Raw genomic sequence first — 21,007 nt, forward strand, 5'->3', positions numbered from 1 at the left:
TCAAAGCCCTCCCCTATAGACTCTGAAGTTTATCACAGCTTTCTCAGCCCATACTGGGTGCTCGTCCCAAAGACAGCATAGGCTGTCCTGCTAGCACCAAGGGCTCGTTTGAGGCCTGGATGCTGACCTCTCTAAGCTCCTTCCGCAGTAACAGAAAGAGACACAGGTTCCTCTAAGAGAATCGTTCAAGCAGGGAGCTTAACTCCAATTCTTTAAGGAGTGCCTCAGAGTACCCAGGTACATCAGAGTCCTCTGCCTATTACCCTCTATTGGAAACTTTGGCTTTGGAGGCAGAGAGGTGTCCGTGCTGCCCGCACGGTACTGGAGTATGCATCTGACACAGAATCTGGTCTTGCTATACACCACCTCCTGCATCCATCATCAAACCTTCAGCATACCCTGCACTAGCGTCTTTAAGCATAGCCTCAGCTGAGTTTGTCCTCTGTGTAGGCTGATTTTTAAGTTGATCCTCCATTTTACAGGAATAGATGGTATCATACCTGTAATCACACCGTTTAGAGCCACTGCCCTTTTGAAAGCATGCTTCAGTCTTGTTGGGCTATCTAGGGCCAAGCAAGGAATGTACCGCCACTCTTTCCTGCTATCCTGACAAGAGAGTAGACAAACGTTTGGCTTCTCTTGACTGTGCAGGGATCTGAACAGTGCAAGCCTTGGCGGTGACCTTCCTACAAAAATCTGCCTAACTACTCCTGGCAGAAAAAGGTGTATTGACATCTATTCTAGAAGAGAAAGAAAGTTCACAGAAGACTTCAGAAGGAGAAGGAAGCCTCAGGAGGCAACGGTGAAAGCTGGTGGGAAAGGCAGACGTGATTACAGGGGGACAGGGGCTGAAAAATAGGGGCTGTTCCCACATCACATCATCATAACCAAAACTTCCTAATGCAGGCTTGTGAGGGCAGTTCTTCTGCCTTCCTACTCATGCTGTATTAACTCTGGTCAATACAAGAGAAAACATCATTGCTCTCAAGACCCGTACCTAGAAGTTCCCAACCACCTTTCCTTAGCTGCACGGTTTTCTCAAACTGACCAGAAAAGAGACTGACCTAACTACAAGGGTCACAAACAAGAGTCAGACTAACAGCTGTCATGAAAATAAAAAGAAGATTTCGAAATCAACGAGGATTATCATCTCAAAGAGCAAATGTTCCTCACAGATCACTTGTGGCCATAATGTGCTGTAGTAGCGGTGAGAAACTAGTTCAAAATCATCCCCTTTTTCAAAGATGCAGAGGCTTTTCCAGGTCAGAGTCACTGAAGCAAGTCACTCACACAACAGCATCCCTGTATTTTCTATGCTATTTTCTGCCTGCTCAGGCCCCGCCGTCAGCACTGAGAGGTTTCCTCCCATTTACTCTTTATCAGCTTTTCACTGAGCCACAATACAGTCACTTCTGCCGGTACCCCAGGTGCAGCACCGCAAACTTTATGGTTCAATTTTACGTTCCCATTAACAGAGAGCAAACAGACACATAGATAATTCGTTGCCAACAATTTTACAAGGCAAAGTTTCAGTTACAAGCCATACTCTGCTTTATTATCTTCTACTCAGGTAGGACAACAACAAACAGTAGTATGCAATAAAAAAGAAAAGTAGCAGTTAACGTCTCCATCCTCTTTTAAGCCAAATTTTGATCTTGCGTTCCTTGCAAACATTAAGCCACCTTACAGATAAGGATAAGCTAACACCCCTGCTCTGTTCTTCAGAGCAACAGATATCCCCTGGCATGAAATACTGACCGACTCTGGAAAACAGCCCTTTTCTGCTCTCATCTCATTCCTGACCACTCCCTAAAACCAAACCAAACTGGGATGACCCCCAGTCCCAGGTGAAATGGCAGGATGCGTAAGGACATCTGCTGGTTTTAGTCTAGATTCCTCAGGTAAGCTACAGCTCCGTCTATTTCTATGCACTATAACTACCTCAGTAACCCACTTGGAATTTCTGCAGGATTCAAAGGATGCTGAAAAATTTTGAAGTCCATGCTGCTGCATCTTTGTACTCTATCCAAGCTAATTAGGAGGATTGCCACATCTACAATTACGGTCTTATTACAGAATGGAGATATAACTTGTATATCTTATATGTTAGATGAAGTAGGTAGAGATAGTCAAATAACAGCGTTTTCATCAGATACATAACCCACAAATGTATTATCTTCTAACCAAATAGCACCAAGACATAGATGTTTACATTCAACTCATTTAGAAACCTTGTAATCTACCAGATGCAAAGATGTGACATAGCATCTAGCAAATTTATTCAAATTAGTTCCTTTTGATATTCCCAGCACCAAGGAAATAAATTACTTTATTAGCCAGATGCTGAAAGGTAAGGTTTTAGGTAAGGTTTTAAGAAATAACCGACAAGGAAACACCATAAACATAATGGGCTTGATTACATGCCCTTTGTTAAAAATTCCGTATTCCTAAAACAATGTAAATGCCATGCCGCCTCCCTGTCCCACCAAAATTAGTGTTAGTGAAACAGCCTGTGATTTTCTGTGGATACACAAATGGTGTCCTTCAAACAATTGCAGGGAATCTTCAAGGCTGGGTATGATTTTTGGTGACATTTATAGTAAAAGCCTGCAGAAAAAAAAAGGGAGCTAATGCTTCCTGATTAGACAGAAATGGGCACAGTCTTTCATTATCAACACAATCTCAACCTTTTTTGTTGTGGAATTGATTCCAAGCATCCAACTGGATGTGATATACATACAGGACAGTCCCACAGACCGATGAATGCACAGGGGTCTGAGCTGTACTGTCGTCTTGAGGAAAGCTGGAGGATGTGGAAGTTTTCACTGCCATTTTTCGGGTAGCTCCTCTGGAGATTATGTGAATTTCTAATGTTTGGTGGGAAATTGTCACTTTGAGAAGTTAGCTACTCCTTTGAGTAGCAGTTAATGAGCACGGAGGGCAGCACCAGCACAGGTGCACAAGCAATATGCCTGAAGGATTTGGAGAGCAAGCCAGTTCTACGCCCGACTCTCGCAGGTCTGAGGCAGGGTCTCAACCACCTGCTGTGCAAGATCAACAAGCACCCTTAGTCTTCTCGATTTAAACCATTAATGTTTTGTTTCCGCCGCTCACCTAAACAAGAACTAAAATACATCTTTCATTGAAGTCCATAGTTACCTCCAGAAAGAATAAAGCTGGGCGGGAAGTCTCCATCAGTAACTGCAATCCCTGTACTGACTATATAAAACAAAGGGCGGGCAGTGGGAGAACGCCTCAATAAAAGCACTAAAGCAACTCTATAAAGTCCGTAGCTAGCTCTTACGCTACTGTATACACTAAGCTAAAGAAGTATTTACAAACAAAGTTAGTCAAGTGCAAAAGATCGCATGCCCACAGCTGTGTCTCAGCCAAGGATGGTAGGAAAGAACCCAGGTGGCTGGCCTGGCTCCATGCTTTTCACCCTTGACTAAAGGACTGTGAAGGCAATTAGGGGCCAGGTGCAGCTGATTAGACAAAGGTGGTGAAAGCACACGGAAATTTAATGTATACCAGGAACATGACGGAATCCCAGAATGGTTGAGGCTGGAAGGGGCCTCTGGGAGTCACCTGGTCCAACCCCCTGATCAAGCAGGGCCACCTACAGCCAGTTGCCCAGGACCATGTCCAGTTTTTGAATGTTTTCAAGGATGGAGACTCAACCACCTCTCTGGCCAACCTGTGCCAGTGCTCAGTCACTGGCACAGTTAAAAAGCATTTCCTGATATTTAGCCAAAACATCCTGTTTCAGTTTGTGCCCATTGTTTCTACTCCTGTCACTGGGCACCACTAAGAAGAGCTTGGCTCTTTACACCCTCCTTTTGTACACATTGTTAAAATCTTCTCCCAAGCCTTCTTCAGGCTGAAGAGTCCCAGCTCTCACAGCCTTTCCTTATATGTGAGTTGCTCCAGTCCCTTAATTATCTTCGTGGCCATTCAGTGGGCTCCAGTAGCTTCATACCTCTCTTGTAGTGGGGAGCCAGACCAGGACACATCACTCCACCTGTAGCCTCATCAGCGCTGAGGAGAAATATCACCTCCCCTGGACCTTCTGGCAATGGTCTTCCTAATGGAGTACAGGAGGCTGTCGGCTGCCTTTGCCACAGGTGAATTGTTTGCTCATGTTCAATTTGGTGTCCACCAGGACCCCCAAGTCCTTTTCTACAAAGATGTTTTCCAGCCCGGTACTGGTGCCCGGTCCCCAAGTGTGGGACTTTGCACATCCCTTTGTTGAACTTCACAAGGTTCCTGTTGCCCCATTTCTCCAGCCTGTTGAGGTCTGTCTGGATGGCAGCATGACCCTCTGGCATATCAGTCACTCCTCACAATTTTGTATCATCAGCAAATGCGCTGTGGGTACACCCTGCCCCATCATCCAGATAATTTAACAGGACTGGACCCCATATTGACCCTTTGGCTACAGCAGTAGTGACTAACCTCCAACTAGACTCGGTACTACTGGTGACCGCCAACTGGATCCAGCTTTTGAGCCAGTTTTCGGTCTACCTCATTGCCTGCTCATTCAGTCCATACTTCATCAGCTTCTCTATGAGGACGACTTGCCACTTCCCATAACCATTGTCCATGGAAGAACTCTGCATCTTCCCCCCATGCACTTCTGCGAGTCTAGCTTCCTTACGGACACCTAACTTGGTATGGGATCGACAACATTGCAGCGGCTTTTAAGTGGGTTATCAGATAAGAGAGAAATTGGTTGTGAAACCTTTAGTATCGAACACCGACATCCACTTATGCTTGTAGGTACTGGTCAGGTTCTGATGCACAGCTCTAACACCTCTTGTCTCAATGTAAATCAGTACTTCAAAAAGTAAAGGTAGCAGGCTATTGTCAGCATGGAAGAACAGGAGGAAGCATGTTTTAATTGGGTAAAAAGCCCTATTCTTTATGTGATTATATTTTTGGTATCTGTGCAGTTTTATATAACCCAACCAGAAAAAGCTGTGAATAAATTAATGAGTTAAGCTGAGGCTTGGGTTTCCCTCCCTTCACTCCAAGGCCTGTTGTGACAGGACAAGGGGCAGTGGTTTTAAACTGAAAGAGGGTACATTTAGACTGGACGTAAGGAAGAAATTGTTTACGATGAGTGTGGTGAGGCACTGAAAAAGGTTGCCCAGAGAAACTGTGGATGGCCCATTGCTGGAAGTGTTGAAGGTCAGGTTGGACAAGGCTTTGAACAACCCAATCTAGTATAAGATGTTCCTCCCCATGGGGACATCGGTCTACTCAGCTAACTAGGGATTTGCATCAGATCAGAGCCCACCCCCTTTCTGCACCCACAGATACCAATGCCAAACGTTCAGAGCTGATAAACCCATGGCACAGTTAGCCAGAATGACTGTATTCAACACCAGTGTAGCCATATCTGTGTCTCCCAGTACTAGCCCAGTGTCTCAGAACAGCACTAATTGTATAAACATTAGTGATGGAAATCCTGTTTGCTGGGGGGGCCTGCTTTCACAGCTGACGGCAGCTCAGCTTTGAGACACTGGGATAAAAAAATTCTTCTTTTGTGAGTCCCAGTGAAAAGTAAGGGCTCAGCCTCAAGCTCAGAGCAAAGCCTTCAGAGGTACCTCAAAACAGTGAGACAGAGAAGAGATGGAGATAACATCTGACAATGCTTTGCTCTAAGACAAACTGAAGAGTGGAATTGAAGCTATGAGGAACCTTGGACTATGCAGTGCTAAAAAGAATGCTGTCATGAATGATGCCTGAAGTTAAGGAATAGACAAAAACCCCACCTTCTTTCTTAAACGGTATGCCTTCTTTGTTAGCCTTGAATCCTCCTGGGCTACTGCAGGCCAATGGAAGCTCTAAATCCTTCCTGGCAGTTCTGACATTACCCAGCAGTGCATTTTGTTTCTTGCTTGGTGGGAAAAAAAACCACCGCCTGTGCTGCTCAAAAGAATATACAGCTTCCTCATACTTCTTCATTTCAGCTCCTAAATGAACAATTCCCATTATGATTAGCTACTTTCACATACCATGAAGCCAAGCAAAATTGGGTCAAAAGGCTACATATAAAGTGGGAGTATTTTAATGAAAACAATATGGATTAAGGGCAACGAAGACAGAATATTGTGAGGTTTTTTAATCCCCCTCCCCTTATCTCCAAGTATGTGAGTAGCCATTAAGGCAGAGTGCCTATGATTAATCCTTGATGAAAATTTAAAGCTTAAGGTCTCCTTAGAAAGAGACACTGGGCCTTTTGTTATAAAGTCACTGTACAGCAAGGCATGAAAGGTAGCAAAGGAACAGTCCTAAGTACAAGACAAGCCTAAGCTAGGGAATGCATAAGACAGCATTGGAAGTGCTGTAAACCTTGACAGTGTTAAGCTTTTCTATTTTTAATAGCAGAATAGGTAAAATGGTATCACACTAGAATAAATACTGCAGGTGTTTAGGGGTTGCTGCAGAAAATTAACTTTATCAAAGTTTGAAAGAATATTTAGGCAGCATGTGTAAGCCAGCATTTACCATTCTTGGAGTGTTTTATTAAAAGAATTAAATACTGTGCTTTTACAGTCTATGCCTTTTTCATTCTGAACTGTAACATGCAAGGTTGAAAAATCAGGATACTATTCTAATACCATGAAGAACAGGCTTGAGTCAGCTTTCCTGATAGTGGGTGTGTAGTATTTGGCATAGTTAAGTTTTACAATTTATGCTTAAATATGAGTTGTCTAAAAGGACTTAAGGTGCAGAACCACCCTCCATTCCCCCAGATGAAAACCAGTATTTCCCACTTTTCTCCCCTTTAAGATAGCTGCTTCATGTGTAACTTCAGATGAAGTAAGGGTTTTAAAAGTTACTGGAAGTTATAAGTCACAAACCACTTTGCCTCATTCCCAAACACGAAGACCACTTGTTCACCGTCTTCATGGCATCTTCATAAATCATCTGTGGAAAAGGTACCACAGCCATCTTTTGGTATGATTTGGCACAGATGGAGAAATAGGTGGAAAGCCAAGCTGATGTGAACAGCCCTGTCACTGGTTCAGTGGGCTGACCATACCTCTCTGCAATGGACGTGTCATGACTTTGGAATGGGGGGCTCGTTTCATTAATGGTGAAGAGGACAAAATATAAAATGTACTTTCCATTACCAAAGTGGAATTATTGACAGGAATAGTTGTTATGGGACAAACATCTGTGTACCTGAGGCAAGAGCAAGAAAAAACCCATTGTGATATAGTTATTCTACACCCACAATAGGCATCTCAACCACCTTTTGATCAAAATAACAAAAGACAACAGATTATTTTTTTTTAAAAGGTCAGCTTGTATTGAAAATATCTCTGTAGAAACACCTGTAATACTACAAGGTAGTACCAATACAAAACAAATCAATATTAAACTTTCTTTAAACTGTTAAACTTTATTATAAATTAAAATTTCTTTACAAAAAAATTGCACATAATTGACCACTCTTATGTTCTGATGCACTGGCATTTGCAATAGTTTCTTTAATCTTCAAGTTTAATAGTCTCTGCCGTGAGTCCAATGCAGAAAAGGGCAGTAAGCAACCCTCTTAGAGCCTTCAAGTGCAAGAAGCATACTTGTGGCCACGGCAGTTACACTTTCCTTAAGAGCGGCTGCTTTTGTTTTAAATCCTGTAATGAAAAAGTCTCAAAAAAAGGTTTAAAAAAGGAAAAACCCAAAATGGACTACTTGCTTTTTACTGTAAACACAGCCCAGTAAATTAATCCCAAACACAGATCTCTCAGGCATCAGCGAGAGTGTCAAGTGAATCAGGAACAGCAAAACAAAGAAAACAGAAAATAAAAAGAAAACATAAAAAAATAATGTCTGTCATTTTGATTAACTATACTTACGTACATGACGTTATGAGAATCTGGCAGGGCCCAGAAGCAAGGCCAGACAGGGAGTTCATTTTTCCAGAGGAAGGTCATGTTAATTGTTTCCAGGTTCAAGGAAAGCAGATCGGAGACTCGATATGCTCAGGAATACTCATCTGCCTTACACAGATCTTAGGCATGGATCAGCCTGAAGAATCATTCAACTGATTTTGGCATTTAATAGGACTTAGGGCTGACCGTACCCAGCGTTCAATGATTCTTGCTTTCTGTTCTGTAAGTGTTTAAATTTAAAAGCTCATCTAGGCTGACTCCAACCTCTTGGCACTTGGAAACTAGTTTTCTCAGGTTATCAGTTTTACCTCCTCCTGATGCTTCAAACAAGAGTTGCTGTAAGAGATGGGGAAGCAGATATAAGATTTAGCCAGAGCTTGAGCATCACCACATCTATGGATATGGGATATGCAGAAAATTTATATAAAACCTCAAACTGAATCATAAGGAGAAAACATTACATCTTTCCACAGTGTTGCACATAGAGGTAACTTCTGAAGGGCTCTCTGATATAAATGATGGACCTGTAAAATAAAAACAAATATTAAAAGTCAGCACAACATCATGCACTCAAAATGAGTGATTTGAAGCACAAAAATCTCTTGCAATAATTTTTAAAAATATCTTTTTTAACAGTTTCAAAGTCAAGCATTAAATTGCTACTAATAGCAAAGGCAAGTTTATATCTGACCTTAATTCTGACCCTTGTATGCACATGATTAATTACATGAGGACATTCTATTTTTCTTCACAAGACTCTTGCCTCATTCATTGCACAGGATGGAACACACTCAGGGAATGAAGCAGCTTACTGAATATTTCTCTTTCACCACTCAATATGTAGTCTCAAGGTCTTGCTTATTGCATACCATCCCAACCCTGTAATGAAAATAACTGGTTCACAGGCTTTTTCCTTCAGCATCTATCTGTGCTGTAACAATCAGCATGTGTCTTTCCAACTCTCTAGAAAGAAAAAATGGGTTTACCGTTTTATGGTTGGAAATAGAGGAGCAAAATGTTTAATGCAAGTATTTACTCAAGTCTCCTTCAACTACCGGTATCTAAGTACCAACTTTTATCAGAGTCTCATTAGGGGAGGTATTTGTTGACATTTTAAACACTCATATGCATTTTCATATTCTTTTAGCAAACCTTTATGTGACCTCTGAACGGAATAAATGATGGGTTCTCCAGGAACAGGAAATACGGAATCTGAATCACAATTCAGTTTTAAAACAATATCCTACCTGTTTACTAGAAAATTCAGTTATATGGAACAGCCACTGATTTGCATAAACAGTTATAAGTGCTCACTACATCCCAAACTAAGCCCCCCCCAACTGCACTGTCCATGCCTACTTGAGAGATTTTATTCCACGCAGTATAGCTAGTCAGGTGGTTGCAGAAGAAAACCACAAGATTTCTTCTGGGTGTAATCCAGCTACAATGTTTTACATATACCTTCATTCTAATTGGTTCGTTTTCTTTAAGGAGCCTCTTTTTCATTAATTTCAAATACATTTTTCTAACTTTCTAACCAAAAAAAGCAGGGATCTTTTAAGTCACCAGCCTCACTATAGGCAGTGCCTTAAAATGTAGTCCATCTAATACAATGACTGAAGCAGGGATCTGTGACTAATTACAGATTACACCAAACCATCAACATGGAGACAGAATTAAGGTTGAATAGGCAACCATGCCTTTGATATCTCCTGACTTTGAACTATTTGATCTTACAAACCAAATAACTGTGTGCTTGGGGGTGTTGTTTTTAATCATTCTAGGGAGATAGTAAAAAAGAAGAGATTTTCCTATGTGAGTCTAGCAATAAACATGCTAGCCCTTATGAATCAGTTAAAGCTTTAATACAGTTTCAAAGAAAGACTAACAGAAAAGAAGGATGCTGAGAATCAGCCAGAACAAGAACGACAAAAAAAAAAAAGATACAGCAGAGAAGTAGCTCAGAAACACCACAAGCAAGTGGCAACACAAAGCCAGGGCCTCGTGATGCTCCCAACACACAGCATCTTTCCACAGGCAGAACAATATTTTGAAGGTGACAGCAACGCCATCAGGAAAATCCATTCTGTCTGAACTGAAAAGCGACTCAGTTGCTGTGCCCAAACCCTCTTGGATTTATATACAGAGTGATAAAAATATTTCCCTCCCCAAAGTACCAATGAGTGAATTTGTTATTTTTGCAGAAAAAGAACCAATGCCTTTGGTGGGGTCAGGTACTCAAACTGTCTACATACATTGGCTTGGCAGACCCAGCCTTCCAACATTAGCATCTTCCAGCACAACAATCCTTCCTTCCCTCTACTGTCTTTTAAGCACTAGCAATCTCCTCCAGGTTTAAAAAAAAAAAAAAAAAAAGCCACACACCCCCAAGAAAAAGTGGGAGAAAAACAGAAAAATACAGCCCCTCCCACCCCCGGTAACGAAAAGATACACACAAACAGTATGCACAAGTAATCATGATAGAACCCATTCTACCTTGATTGCCAAAGATATTTCTCACACTTGAGGCAAACGCTTCGGTGTTCATACATAGAGTATTTCAACTATCTAGAAATCTTGGGTTTAAGAGATGACTATTGCTTCGGGTAAAGCCAAGGCACGAGGAGTTTTACAGCATTGTTTAATTACTCATTTTAGTAGGCTGTGTTGACTTACTTCTCTCTGTCCCATTAGAAAGCATTCGGCAGCAATGGCTCTGAGGAAAAGAAATATATGAAAAATATTTATTCTTGAATGCTTTTAAATGCCATTAGTGGCAGAATACTGACTGTGGAATGTGGAATGGAATTACAAGTTCCTTGAGAAGAAACTGACTAACTTCCAATGATGTTAATCTACAGTGAAAAGATAAAAAAAGCCATTTTTTAAAAACAACCTTACATGAGCAAGACATTTCAGTGGTTCCCCATTATGAACAAACACTGAAGAAAAAGATCAGTTCAGCATCACTGGATAATGAAGATTACTGCTATTGTGATATATAAAGGGGAGGGTAGAGAGGGGGAGACAGAAGTCAATAGTTGAATTCAAAAGGCAACTTGTAAATACATCATTCATTTATCTGCATACTATCCATTCACATAAATTTCCCCAAGTGGGAAATTCCATTTCTCATTTTAAAGAAGTGACAGTACCTCTGTCTGTTGTAGCAAACAGTTACTGTTTAAACAAAAAGCTAATGAAAGGGAGACTTCCAGTATAAGCCCAATTGGAAGGACATTTCAGATTTACCTTTGTGATGTAAACCTTATAAACAAAAGTAATATCTATGAAAACAGATGTATGACTGTTGCATTACATTTTCCAGATGGCCAGGCATGTTGGGATATTATATGTAAACATCTTGGCTTGCAGTTTCAGAATTTGAACATTGCTCTCCTCCCAGTATCGCAGAAGCAGTCTGTAAAAGGCATTCATAGGAAAGGAACACTGCTCTAATCACTGGGAATAAAAAAAGCAATCCAAAGATACAAACACATCACACAAAATATATTATACCTAATCTAAGCCAAAGGTTGCAAGTAGGAAAAAGACCCAAGCCACCATATACAATATTGACTAACATGCTCTCGGAACAAAAGAAAAAAAGTCAAGATATACTTTCAGAGAATAACTAAGTGTGAAATCAGAGAGAAAATATGATCTTGGCACATTACAAGATCCATTTTTAGCATGCACAAGGTAACCGTATATTTGAAAGGAGGCTAATTAGTTTTATGGTCATGTGGCTAGGAGATACTGTTCAGCCAGTTCTGCTCACCCATTTCATGTAGTGTCAACATTGTCTAAGGAAGCTGCAAGTTCCATCTAGACAGAATCGCAACTTGGTTTAAAATGCAGCCATTTAACTTTGTGTGCCATAGGCAGGTGTGTCATACCCTCCCACACCCCCAACCACACATACTTGAAAGTCTTGCTTTGAATTCTTTGGGATCACTGTTGATGACGAACAGTAATCATTTGGGGACTTTTCAAAATTATTTAATCAAATGTTCATGAATTCACAGCAGCTGAATATGGTAAAGCATGGACTCTCTAATCTTGGAAGAGTACAGTTTAAAATACTGTTCAAGTAAGAATCAGTACAACGCTTACATTAACTGTTTTTGTTTCCCATAAGATTTTTTTCAAAGAATGGTTTATCTTTGCTAAATAAATGTCAAGTTAAGCCTTAAGGTAGCACTGTTCCACACTAGCGTATCCATTTTTATTTGTTCTGTGCTGGAACTATGCATTTAGTAGATCATTAAGTAACAACACGATTTTAACAGATATCTGACATTTCTCTACACACTTGAAGTTTTGATCATTTGTACTCATCATGTACAATGCAGACTTAATTCCTGTATAATTATAACCTTTCTGAAGATAGAACAGAACCCTGTCAAATAAAAAAAAGATTGAGATGATGTCAGAAGGCACAATACGCCTCAAGCAACATGCAATAACGGAAGAAGAGTTTTATTTTTGTAGTAGAAAGCAAATCATGCGTGTCTTGCCCAAAAAACAGTAGTTATGTTAACCAGCTGTTTGTCTTGATTACAAGTATTTTCACATACCTCAGTGCAAGTCCAGGATTAGCAGGCATGGTAGAACAAAACCGTTCCAAAGTTTTGGAATGTTGAGATTTTGGAATGCAGCTCAAATAAAAAAGAATTACCTGTAGAATTTGAATTATAACATTAATCCACTTTATAGCTGTCTAAGTTTGCTAAGAATAATGGAATGAAACTATGACCATGACTAAAGTGAGTTACCACCTACAAACCTTATCAACTACAAACCTTATCCCTCAAGGGCACAGAAATCAATTTGTGTAATAAAAAGTTAGCGTCAAGTTGCTAACACCCCATATTTTAGTCTTTCTAGCCTGCACTTAGGGAGTAAAGAGAAATGCACTGGATGTTAGCAAAATGGGAACCAGGATTTCTATTCGTTTTATTCTGTCTATAAGTGCTCAACTTGTTTTTACTCCCGCGTCTACTTTATTTCTTCTGTTTCTCAACCACTGTAACTTCTATGATCAAAACTGACAGCTTAAATACTGTTTCCATCTGCCAGTGTTACAGCTCTGCAGACCCCTCTTGCTCAACCATCTCTTCCCTCCCTTACACATTTTCTCTTTTCTCTAGGAAAGAATAGTTTGTCATTAGCAGCTGTATTCACAACTTTAAAGCATGCCATAACAAAGTTTCTCTTTGCCTCACGCACGTTTTATTCAAAAGGTCACTGCTAGAGAAGTCTTCTGTTCAGAACACTACTCACCTCAGATACTCGTTTCTTTTTCTACTAATTCCTAGTTCTGTGTTCATATACTACTGGTGCTGTATTCGAACAAGTAAATTACAGGTACCTGCTAAAAGGTCATCAGTCTCTTTCGTTAATTAAAACTGTCCACAGACACATTTTTACCTTATTATGAAACTCATAATTGGTCCAATAATCAGCAGTACTAAAAGGAATTGGGTATCGTGTGGGGACTGTAACCAGACATCTGTTCACTAGGTCAGTAAAAAGCTTGAATTCTTGAACTTTGTTGTTGGATCCAACAACTTTGCTATTGATAAAAACAAGGTAACTGGAAGAAAAAAAAAGAAAGATAGATGGTTCTGGTAGCCTTCACTTAATAGTTTTGAGATTAATTTACTATTCTTCCTTAAGAACTTACTCCAGCCAGATGTTCTGGACAGTTTCCTGATGCATCACTGCCCCCAGAGCTGCTTCATAAGCATCCAGTGCTTCACCAACACTTGCATGAAGAGACTGGAACAAACTGTTTATATTAAAAGTTAAAGCGTTTATGTCATAAACAATGCATGTTCTTACATATTAAGAGTAAGAAACAATGAAGAACTTCCCATTCTGAGATGCAAGAAAAAAAAAAAGTGTTTTCAGTTTAGTAACATTATGGACTAATGTATAAGTCAACTTATTAAAATGGGTAAACCTCAACTGCAGATAATAAGGAATAATACAGAAACCATGCAATTTAAAATGCAACTCAACTTAAATAGAAGTATTACAAATTGTCTTCTACTCTTGTGAAGTAACCTTTTACTAATCATTATAATAAGGATGCTTTGACTGCTACAGAAGGGAGACATGCCTTGAACTTCTGTTTGGAAAGCTCCAGAACAGTAGACTTTGAAGTCAGATTAAAACCACTTGAGAAATGGTTATCAGAATGTAGCAACAAAAGGAACTGTCTGAACAAATATTACTAGGGATCTGGGGTAAAAATATGGTGATCATGTAAAAAAAAAAAAAAAAAAAAACAAAAAAAACAAAAAAAAACACACACAAAACAGAATAGTAAAACACTCCCTCAATTTTGTTCCACAGCCCCTCAAACAAACACATGGTCAGACCAACACAGAGGACCTCAAAGACAGAAGTAGACACATTTTTTGACCAAGATTCAGTGAACAATCCTTATTTTAAAGTGTAGAGTAATGGTGAAAAAAACAGTAAGACTTTCAGTAAGTCATACGGGGGGGGGGGGGAACCAACCAAACCAACCTTCATGAAGATGATGACTACAGAAACGCAAAATAGGATAGGGCTGATGTTGCTTCCTTGCTACAGAACCCTCCTGACTACGGTCACATAATCAGAGTGCCTGATTCTGCTCCTCCTTTCCCCAAGAGCTATAAACTGAATTGCCAATTTGTTAGTCTTTCTAAAAAAGTGTGTATACATTTGTGCACACACATACACATGTGTACACATAATGATCCTTCCAAGTAAAACATTGTTCCTTGAGCTTTGAGGCTTCGGTGATTTCAATCTGACTGTTTTCATTTAGTAAGTGAACTTACATTTTTTGTTCTCTGTACCCGACAAAGGGAAAGGCAGATACATAGGCCCAAATACTTAGCCATTTACTGTAGCAAACCTCAACCACAGAAACATTCAATTATTAGCTCTGAAAGTAATTTAGGTACTTATTTCAAGAACACTAATTTTCCTCTTCGGAGCAGGTACATCTGAGCTTAAGTTAAGGTTCCTAATGACTAAACAGTGACCTCAAGTGCTTTTCTAACAATGTTTCTACTGTGCAAGTACCAAACTTAAGTTGAACTTGCGAAGAGGTATTTTCTAAGAAACAATTTATCTATATTGGTATTAATGGACAATATCAAAAGAAATCATTAAGATAGCTTAATCTAAACCTTATATGGTTTTCAAGAAAATCTTTATATGTTTTACCTGTTCATAAGTTGTCCACCAATTAAAAACTATAAGCAACAGTGCTGGAGTTCTGAGGAGTCCACACTCAGTATTTGAAGCATTATCATCTTTTGCCCCTTTACTTATCTGGAAAGCCAAATAGCTATTTGTGAAGACTGACAGACCCAGACCATGAAGTGGTAAACTTCTTAAACAACTAAATCAACATCCCAGTAACCACAGTTATACTGGTATAAGTTATAGGTGGCTAATAAATTGCTGCTTGCCAATCCTGGATATTGCTGCTGTCAAAAGGAATGGTGGAAGAAACAAAAAAAGAGATTGTGTACACATGACAAGGATCTGTCACCTTTGCAGTCTCTTGCAGAGGAAAAGATCACTTTCCTGTATTACTTGGCTACAGAGGGGCATCTGTGGCTAATTCCAACTCTTAGAGCCTGTTGATAGTAGCTCTGTAAATAGCTGAAACAGTGAGCAGAAGGAAGGTGAGGAGACCAGGGCTAAACAAATTTCAACAGAGCGAGGGAAAGATTGTAAAACAAAAGGGAGACAATTGAAAGCCAGAAAGAACACCACTACTAGCAGCAGCAACCCAAAACAAAAGTAAAACAAAAAAAAAAATAATTTTGTGAGATGAACACACCTGTTACTGTTGCCATAGGGCAAAGTTTCTGAAAGATTTCTCAAGTGGAGAATGTAAACTGACATGCAATAAAATTGTCTCTGTTGTGCAGCAGGCAGGTAGGTTCTCTAAGGCCTGGCAGATCATTTATTGAAAGAACCCAAAGTGATACACCCTTAGGCAAATAACGAAATGTTTTGCTTTTGAAAAAGCAATTTACACAGACCCGATAGCTGTTTCTCAGAAATAGTTTAGAAAGTCTCACCAGTAGATCTGCCACAGATATGGGATTTGCTGGTTTACAACATCATCTGTAAGATGTTCTTTATAGAGAGGTGATGTAAATTCAATTGGCATTGGAAAATTCAAGAGATACCTACAAGATAAAAAAGTAGTAGTAGAGAATATCCCTCTACATGGAAGACACCTATGTGCATGTAACATTCAGTTCCAAAATCCAGCTCACGGGACATATTAAAAAAAATGCACTTTTTCTAGATTTTTGTTTAACTCCAGATAAAATTTATACAGAAAACATTATATGGAAATACAGAAACAGTTCACACAGAAAACATTTACTCCCTCATTATGTACCAAGTTAAATGTTCCTTCCTATCTCAGACTTCCCCACCACCCAAAAACACAAGTAGTAAGGTTGAATCATCCACCTACAGACAGCTACACAGCATTGCAGCACTGTAAACAGTAATTTAAACAAACGTAAGCATGAATAAAATTAACACCTAACTTGGAGATAAAAACATTTCAAAGCCTTATCTACATAAACTTTAGTACAGAAGGTCTTCCTCTGAAGGCCTTCAGAGGCACCTATTTTGACTATAGGGAACTTCCATATTTCAAAATTTTGATGAGTCTCTCGATTACATGCTAAAATTCGAGTGGAAAACCAGCAGGCTAAATACAACCTTTTGCTTTTTCAGCAATAACAATCTGCTGATTAATAGCATGCTGGACATCTGGATTAAGGTCTTTTGCAAGTGCCTAAATATAGTATTTTAGATATGCAATTTTAGGCTCCTAGCTTTTGGAAAAAAAAAAAAAAAAAAAAAACAAACCAAAAAACACACACACACAAAAGACACACAACCAACTTTGGCATACATATGACTGACTTTCATCCCCCAAATCCAGACATTAACCTTGCTGGCTCTTTCATCTTTAAATGCTGCTGGTTTTAAATTTTAGTGTATATATAAACCTTATAAGCTACCAAATCATAATTTATTGACGTTTTAGCAAAACATGCCAAGCTAAAAATAGAGGAGTTTAAAAATTTCTAGACTGCCTTGCTTTTCAAGAAAAATACCAATATAACTGAAATTTAAATAGAAAAAAAAATATTCTAAGTATACCTTAAGAGATCCATGGGACTGTGCTGTTGACATGTATTCTCAAAGAAAGCTGCCACAAAATCTTGCAACAGTGGAAGAATACTGCTTGACTTTTCCTGTTTTGGAGGTTTTATTTTAAAAAAAAATAAAATCAGACATCAACCTGAAAACGTAATTCTCTCAAGAATGAAATCTAACTGGGTCAGTCAGCATGTAGCAGAAAAAAGCTGAAAACATATTACAGGGTTTATTGTTAACATCTATTCTTGCATAAGGATATAAACACTGGATTAGAACAATTTGAACTATAAGTGTATTATTTTACGCAATCCCTTTATCTTTAATCATGTCACTAATCTTGCCAATCCTATTTTTCTCCTCGATATAAAAGAGAACTAGACATTACAAAAGTATCATGAAGATTAATCAATTTGCTAAGTGTTTGAAACAAGACACAAACCCCAAACTATAAATCCAGCAGACCAACAAAATGAGTTTTGGAGTAGAGTATTACCTGTGAAACAAGGAATTTACACAACTGATAAAAAATCTCTGCATTCTGAGGATACTTCTCAAATGCTCCAATCCACACTTTGTAGGCATTGTCACTCTGCTCCATCTGCAAATACAAGGTGGCCAAACTCTCCAAGAGCTGACAGTTGTTAGGGCAGAGCTCCAATAAAGATCTACAAAGTTCTGTAGCAGAATCCCACCTGAAAGAAAAGTAAAGGTAAGTTTTCAAAAAAGCAGAGTTGAGTACTCCAACTAAAAATGTCTTGAAACAACTTACCTTTCAAGAAGTTTCAGCAAAGCTATCATGTTTCTGTAGAGAGGAAAGCAGATAGCTATTCTTTTGTCAGCCTCAAGGCTTTCATCAGTACATGTTTTGACAGCATCTTCAAAACAAAAGTATAAAATCAAGCCTTTAGACTTCAAATAATGTCAAAGTTTTTTGAAGCTTTAACATAATAAAAATATGTAAGTGTGGAAAGATATTTCTGAAAGTGCTGCTGTTGCAAATTATTAAAAAAAGGAAGATGACCATCTTTGGAAAAGCTTTTTTAACACTTCTCACCACAGCGCATAGACAAAAGCCTTTCAGAAGTTTCATCCCTTGTTCATTTAAAATATGGGAAACATCCTACCAATGAAGTATTAAAATCACTTTACAGACAGCAGTATATCACTACATTTAAAACTACACTCCAGGATTTCCACCACAGCCCTGAAAGCTATTGAAAGAAAAGGTAATACAGAATATTATTTTTCTTCTCAGCGTAATAAAACACTACTCAATAATGAACACCCTGTTACCATGGCTAGACTACCTTCACTCCCACAGATAGCTACTCAATCACTTCTTGAGTATTTCTACACTGCATTACCATCTGCAGCACACATATATTCTCAGTGGCAATTCAATACTGCTGCTGGCTATCACACCAAGTACTGACATTTATAAAATGCTATTAAAGTCTACCTCTGGTAGCACCGCAAGTCAAGAGTTCAATTTTTGTGTATTAAGTACCTGAGAACATGGACTTTCCTCACTGGTCTGTTCAAATCAAGATGAAATAACCACTGGATTAATCCCAATGGCTTAACGTGCTTAACGTACTCATCAGCAGTATTGCACTGCCTTGAAATTCCAGAAGTTGGAAAATATTTCTTGATTTACAAGTGAGCAACACATTAAGTAGTTTACCTCCCTAACCTTACCTTCAAACATAGCTAGCAGCATATCAGGATCGGTCTTCACATCTTGAACTGTTTGCCATGGCATTAAAAATGGCTCTTTGTTCATGATCCTTGAAGGACTGACGTTAGCTGGATCATAGAACTTAACTGGGAGAATTCCAAATTCAGTTAGATGTATGTAAGCCAGCCAAGCCAAGCAACGGTCACTTACACTAAGGCGTTGTGATATCATCTTTTCATTTGCTGATTTTAAAGCATTCTGTAAAGTATAAAGAAATACAGTGTATTTCAACCATAAAATCTTTAAATTCTAAGAATGAGACAAGGAAACCAGAAGAGCAAGTTTTAATATTTTTCAAATCTTTTCCATAGAAAAGACAGGAACTAATTCTTTATGTCAATCATATTTGGCTTATGTGAATGTGTGACTGTATTGAAATCCTATGCATAATTTCTAGTAACAGGTTTAGAAAAACTGTAGAAGATTGTTATTTTGAGAAGTGAATGGAGATAGACTCTGAAAACATACATCTCCCAACATGTGTTCCATTTTTCTGCTTACTTCCAGTTGCATAAGAATAATACGTTAGCTCTAGAGACAACTCATCTACAAGATGGATTCAGCTTGCTATATCCTACTGGGTTTTTGGTTTGGGGGATTTTCGTTTGTTGGCTTTTTGGTTTTGTTGTTTGGTTTTTGGTTGTTTTTTTTTTTTTTCATTTTGTTGTTTTTTTTTTTTTTTTTAATTAAGTTCTAGTTATACAGCTACTAAGTTACAGCTATCCAAGTCTACTGAAAACACCACCATCTTAGACTTATTGGTTTTTAAAAAAAATGTGTTGGAAATGTTACTGAGAACAAGGATACTGCTTCAAGTTTTCCTACCAGTCATATGTGAAACTAGAATAGCCCAGTTAAACTGGCAGATCCCTAATAAAACCATTACAGCATGCAATTAGACAAAGTCTAAACACAATTGCTCCTAAAACAGAACAGAATCTCACAGCTAGCTATGTGCCAGCATTTTTCTAGATAAACGCAATACAATCAAAGAATGCACTTTTAAGGGAATGAAATTGCAAATTTAGGCAAAATTCGGCAGGACACTTGCCCTATAATAGGCAAAAACTTGAATTTTCAAAAACATTTGATTTATTCACCCTTCAAAATACTTACTTCAGAAAATTTGCTTTCAAGTTTTCAAAGAGACACATTACTACTTACTCCGAAGTAGCTATTACTTGGAAATTATCTTCACTTAAATATGGTTAAAGAATGTCTTGAAGAAATTGTTTTCAACTACACATTTCAGATTAATATAAAAAAACAAAAAAGGTTTGGTTATGATGGGAAAGGTAAGGGAAACCAACCCATGTTATTCCCCCCCCATATACATTGGATTTCCACGTCAATTTTGCACAAACCTGAGGTTTTTTCCTCTTTCTGTCCTTTTTGTTCATTCAGTCAACCATTGAGTTACATTTATCAGTACTGCTGTCTTTAAAATAGCTTTTGGAGGAAGTCAGAGCATTACACTTCTCTATTTAAACTAGAGCTAGAAAAAAAACCATAACAGCCTTAAACTACACAACCAAGGAAAGTGTTTTAGGGTGTAGTGAGCAACAGGTGCCACCTGCTGGTAGGAATGAAAAAACTTGCAATTGAAACTACAGCAGCTCCCACTTTTAGTAGGATATGATGTCAACAATTGTTTTCTCACCTTCATCCATCGCTTCTATTGACTACAGAATAGTAACAATGACCTGAATTCTTTCTACAGTCACAATAAAAGCCTGAGATAAGTCCATGACTTTAGAGTTCAAGGGATCAATAAAGTCTGATTTAACAGTGTCCAAACTTTGGGGCAGGGCAATCCTGTCAAGACAATATCATACTATGTTCTTCCCAAGAATTACTGGTTTGATAATTTCTATAGCAATAAACATTTGAATACCTGAGGCAATACATTAAAGGCCCTTAATTGCAGAAGAGCGTTCTATGGCTTACCAGAAATTAATAAAAGTAAAGCAATTCCCTGGGAATTATTTTTAGATGTAGTGGTCTAGGCTATTAGCTACATAGCAAAATAGGTAATAGAAACCTCAAAAGGTACATCCAGATTTTACAACTGCATCATAACTCAAAGTCTTTAGGAGAATTCCTTCAGCAAAGGGGCCTACAGGAAAGCTGGAGAGGAACTTTTTACAAGGGCATG

General features: G+C 38.7%; 1 protein-coding gene across 3 annotated transcripts in view; it reads right to left on the reverse strand.

Moving 5' to 3' along the window:
• Positions 1-7,394: 7,394 nt before the first annotated feature.
• Positions 7,395-21,007, reverse strand: part of ZFC3H1 (zinc finger C3H1-type containing) — a 42,571-nt gene continuing 28,958 nt past the window's right edge. For 2 of the 3 annotated variants that reach the window (XM_082485086.1, XM_082485085.1), the window contains exons 24-35: positions 18,813-19,050; positions 17,884-17,989; positions 17,608-17,806; positions 17,115-17,209; positions 16,007-16,117; positions 13,597-13,701; positions 13,341-13,506; positions 12,488-12,588; positions 11,227-11,328; positions 10,584-10,623; positions 8,369-8,431; positions 7,395-8,243 (exon numbers count right to left, since the gene is read on the reverse strand). In XM_082485086.1, the coding sequence (XP_082341212.1) occupies positions 8,106-8,243; positions 8,369-8,431; positions 10,584-10,623; positions 11,227-11,328; positions 12,488-12,588; positions 13,341-13,506; positions 13,597-13,701; positions 16,007-16,117; positions 17,115-17,209; positions 17,608-17,806; positions 17,884-17,989; positions 18,813-19,050 (1,464 nt within the window). In that variant the 3' untranslated portion in view covers positions 7,395-8,105. Of the gene's footprint in view, positions 8,244-8,368; positions 8,432-10,527; positions 10,624-11,159; positions 11,329-12,487; positions 12,589-13,340; positions 13,507-13,596; positions 13,702-16,006; positions 16,118-17,114; positions 17,210-17,607; positions 17,807-17,883; positions 17,990-18,812; positions 19,051-21,007 lie in introns of those variants that run through there. The other variant, XR_014269302.1, reaches the window with a different exon arrangement.

This window comes from Vanellus vanellus, assembly GCF_965231255.1.
Source record: "Vanellus vanellus genome assembly, chromosome: 1".
NCBI lineage: Eukaryota > Metazoa > Chordata > Aves > Charadriiformes > Charadriidae > Vanellus > Vanellus vanellus.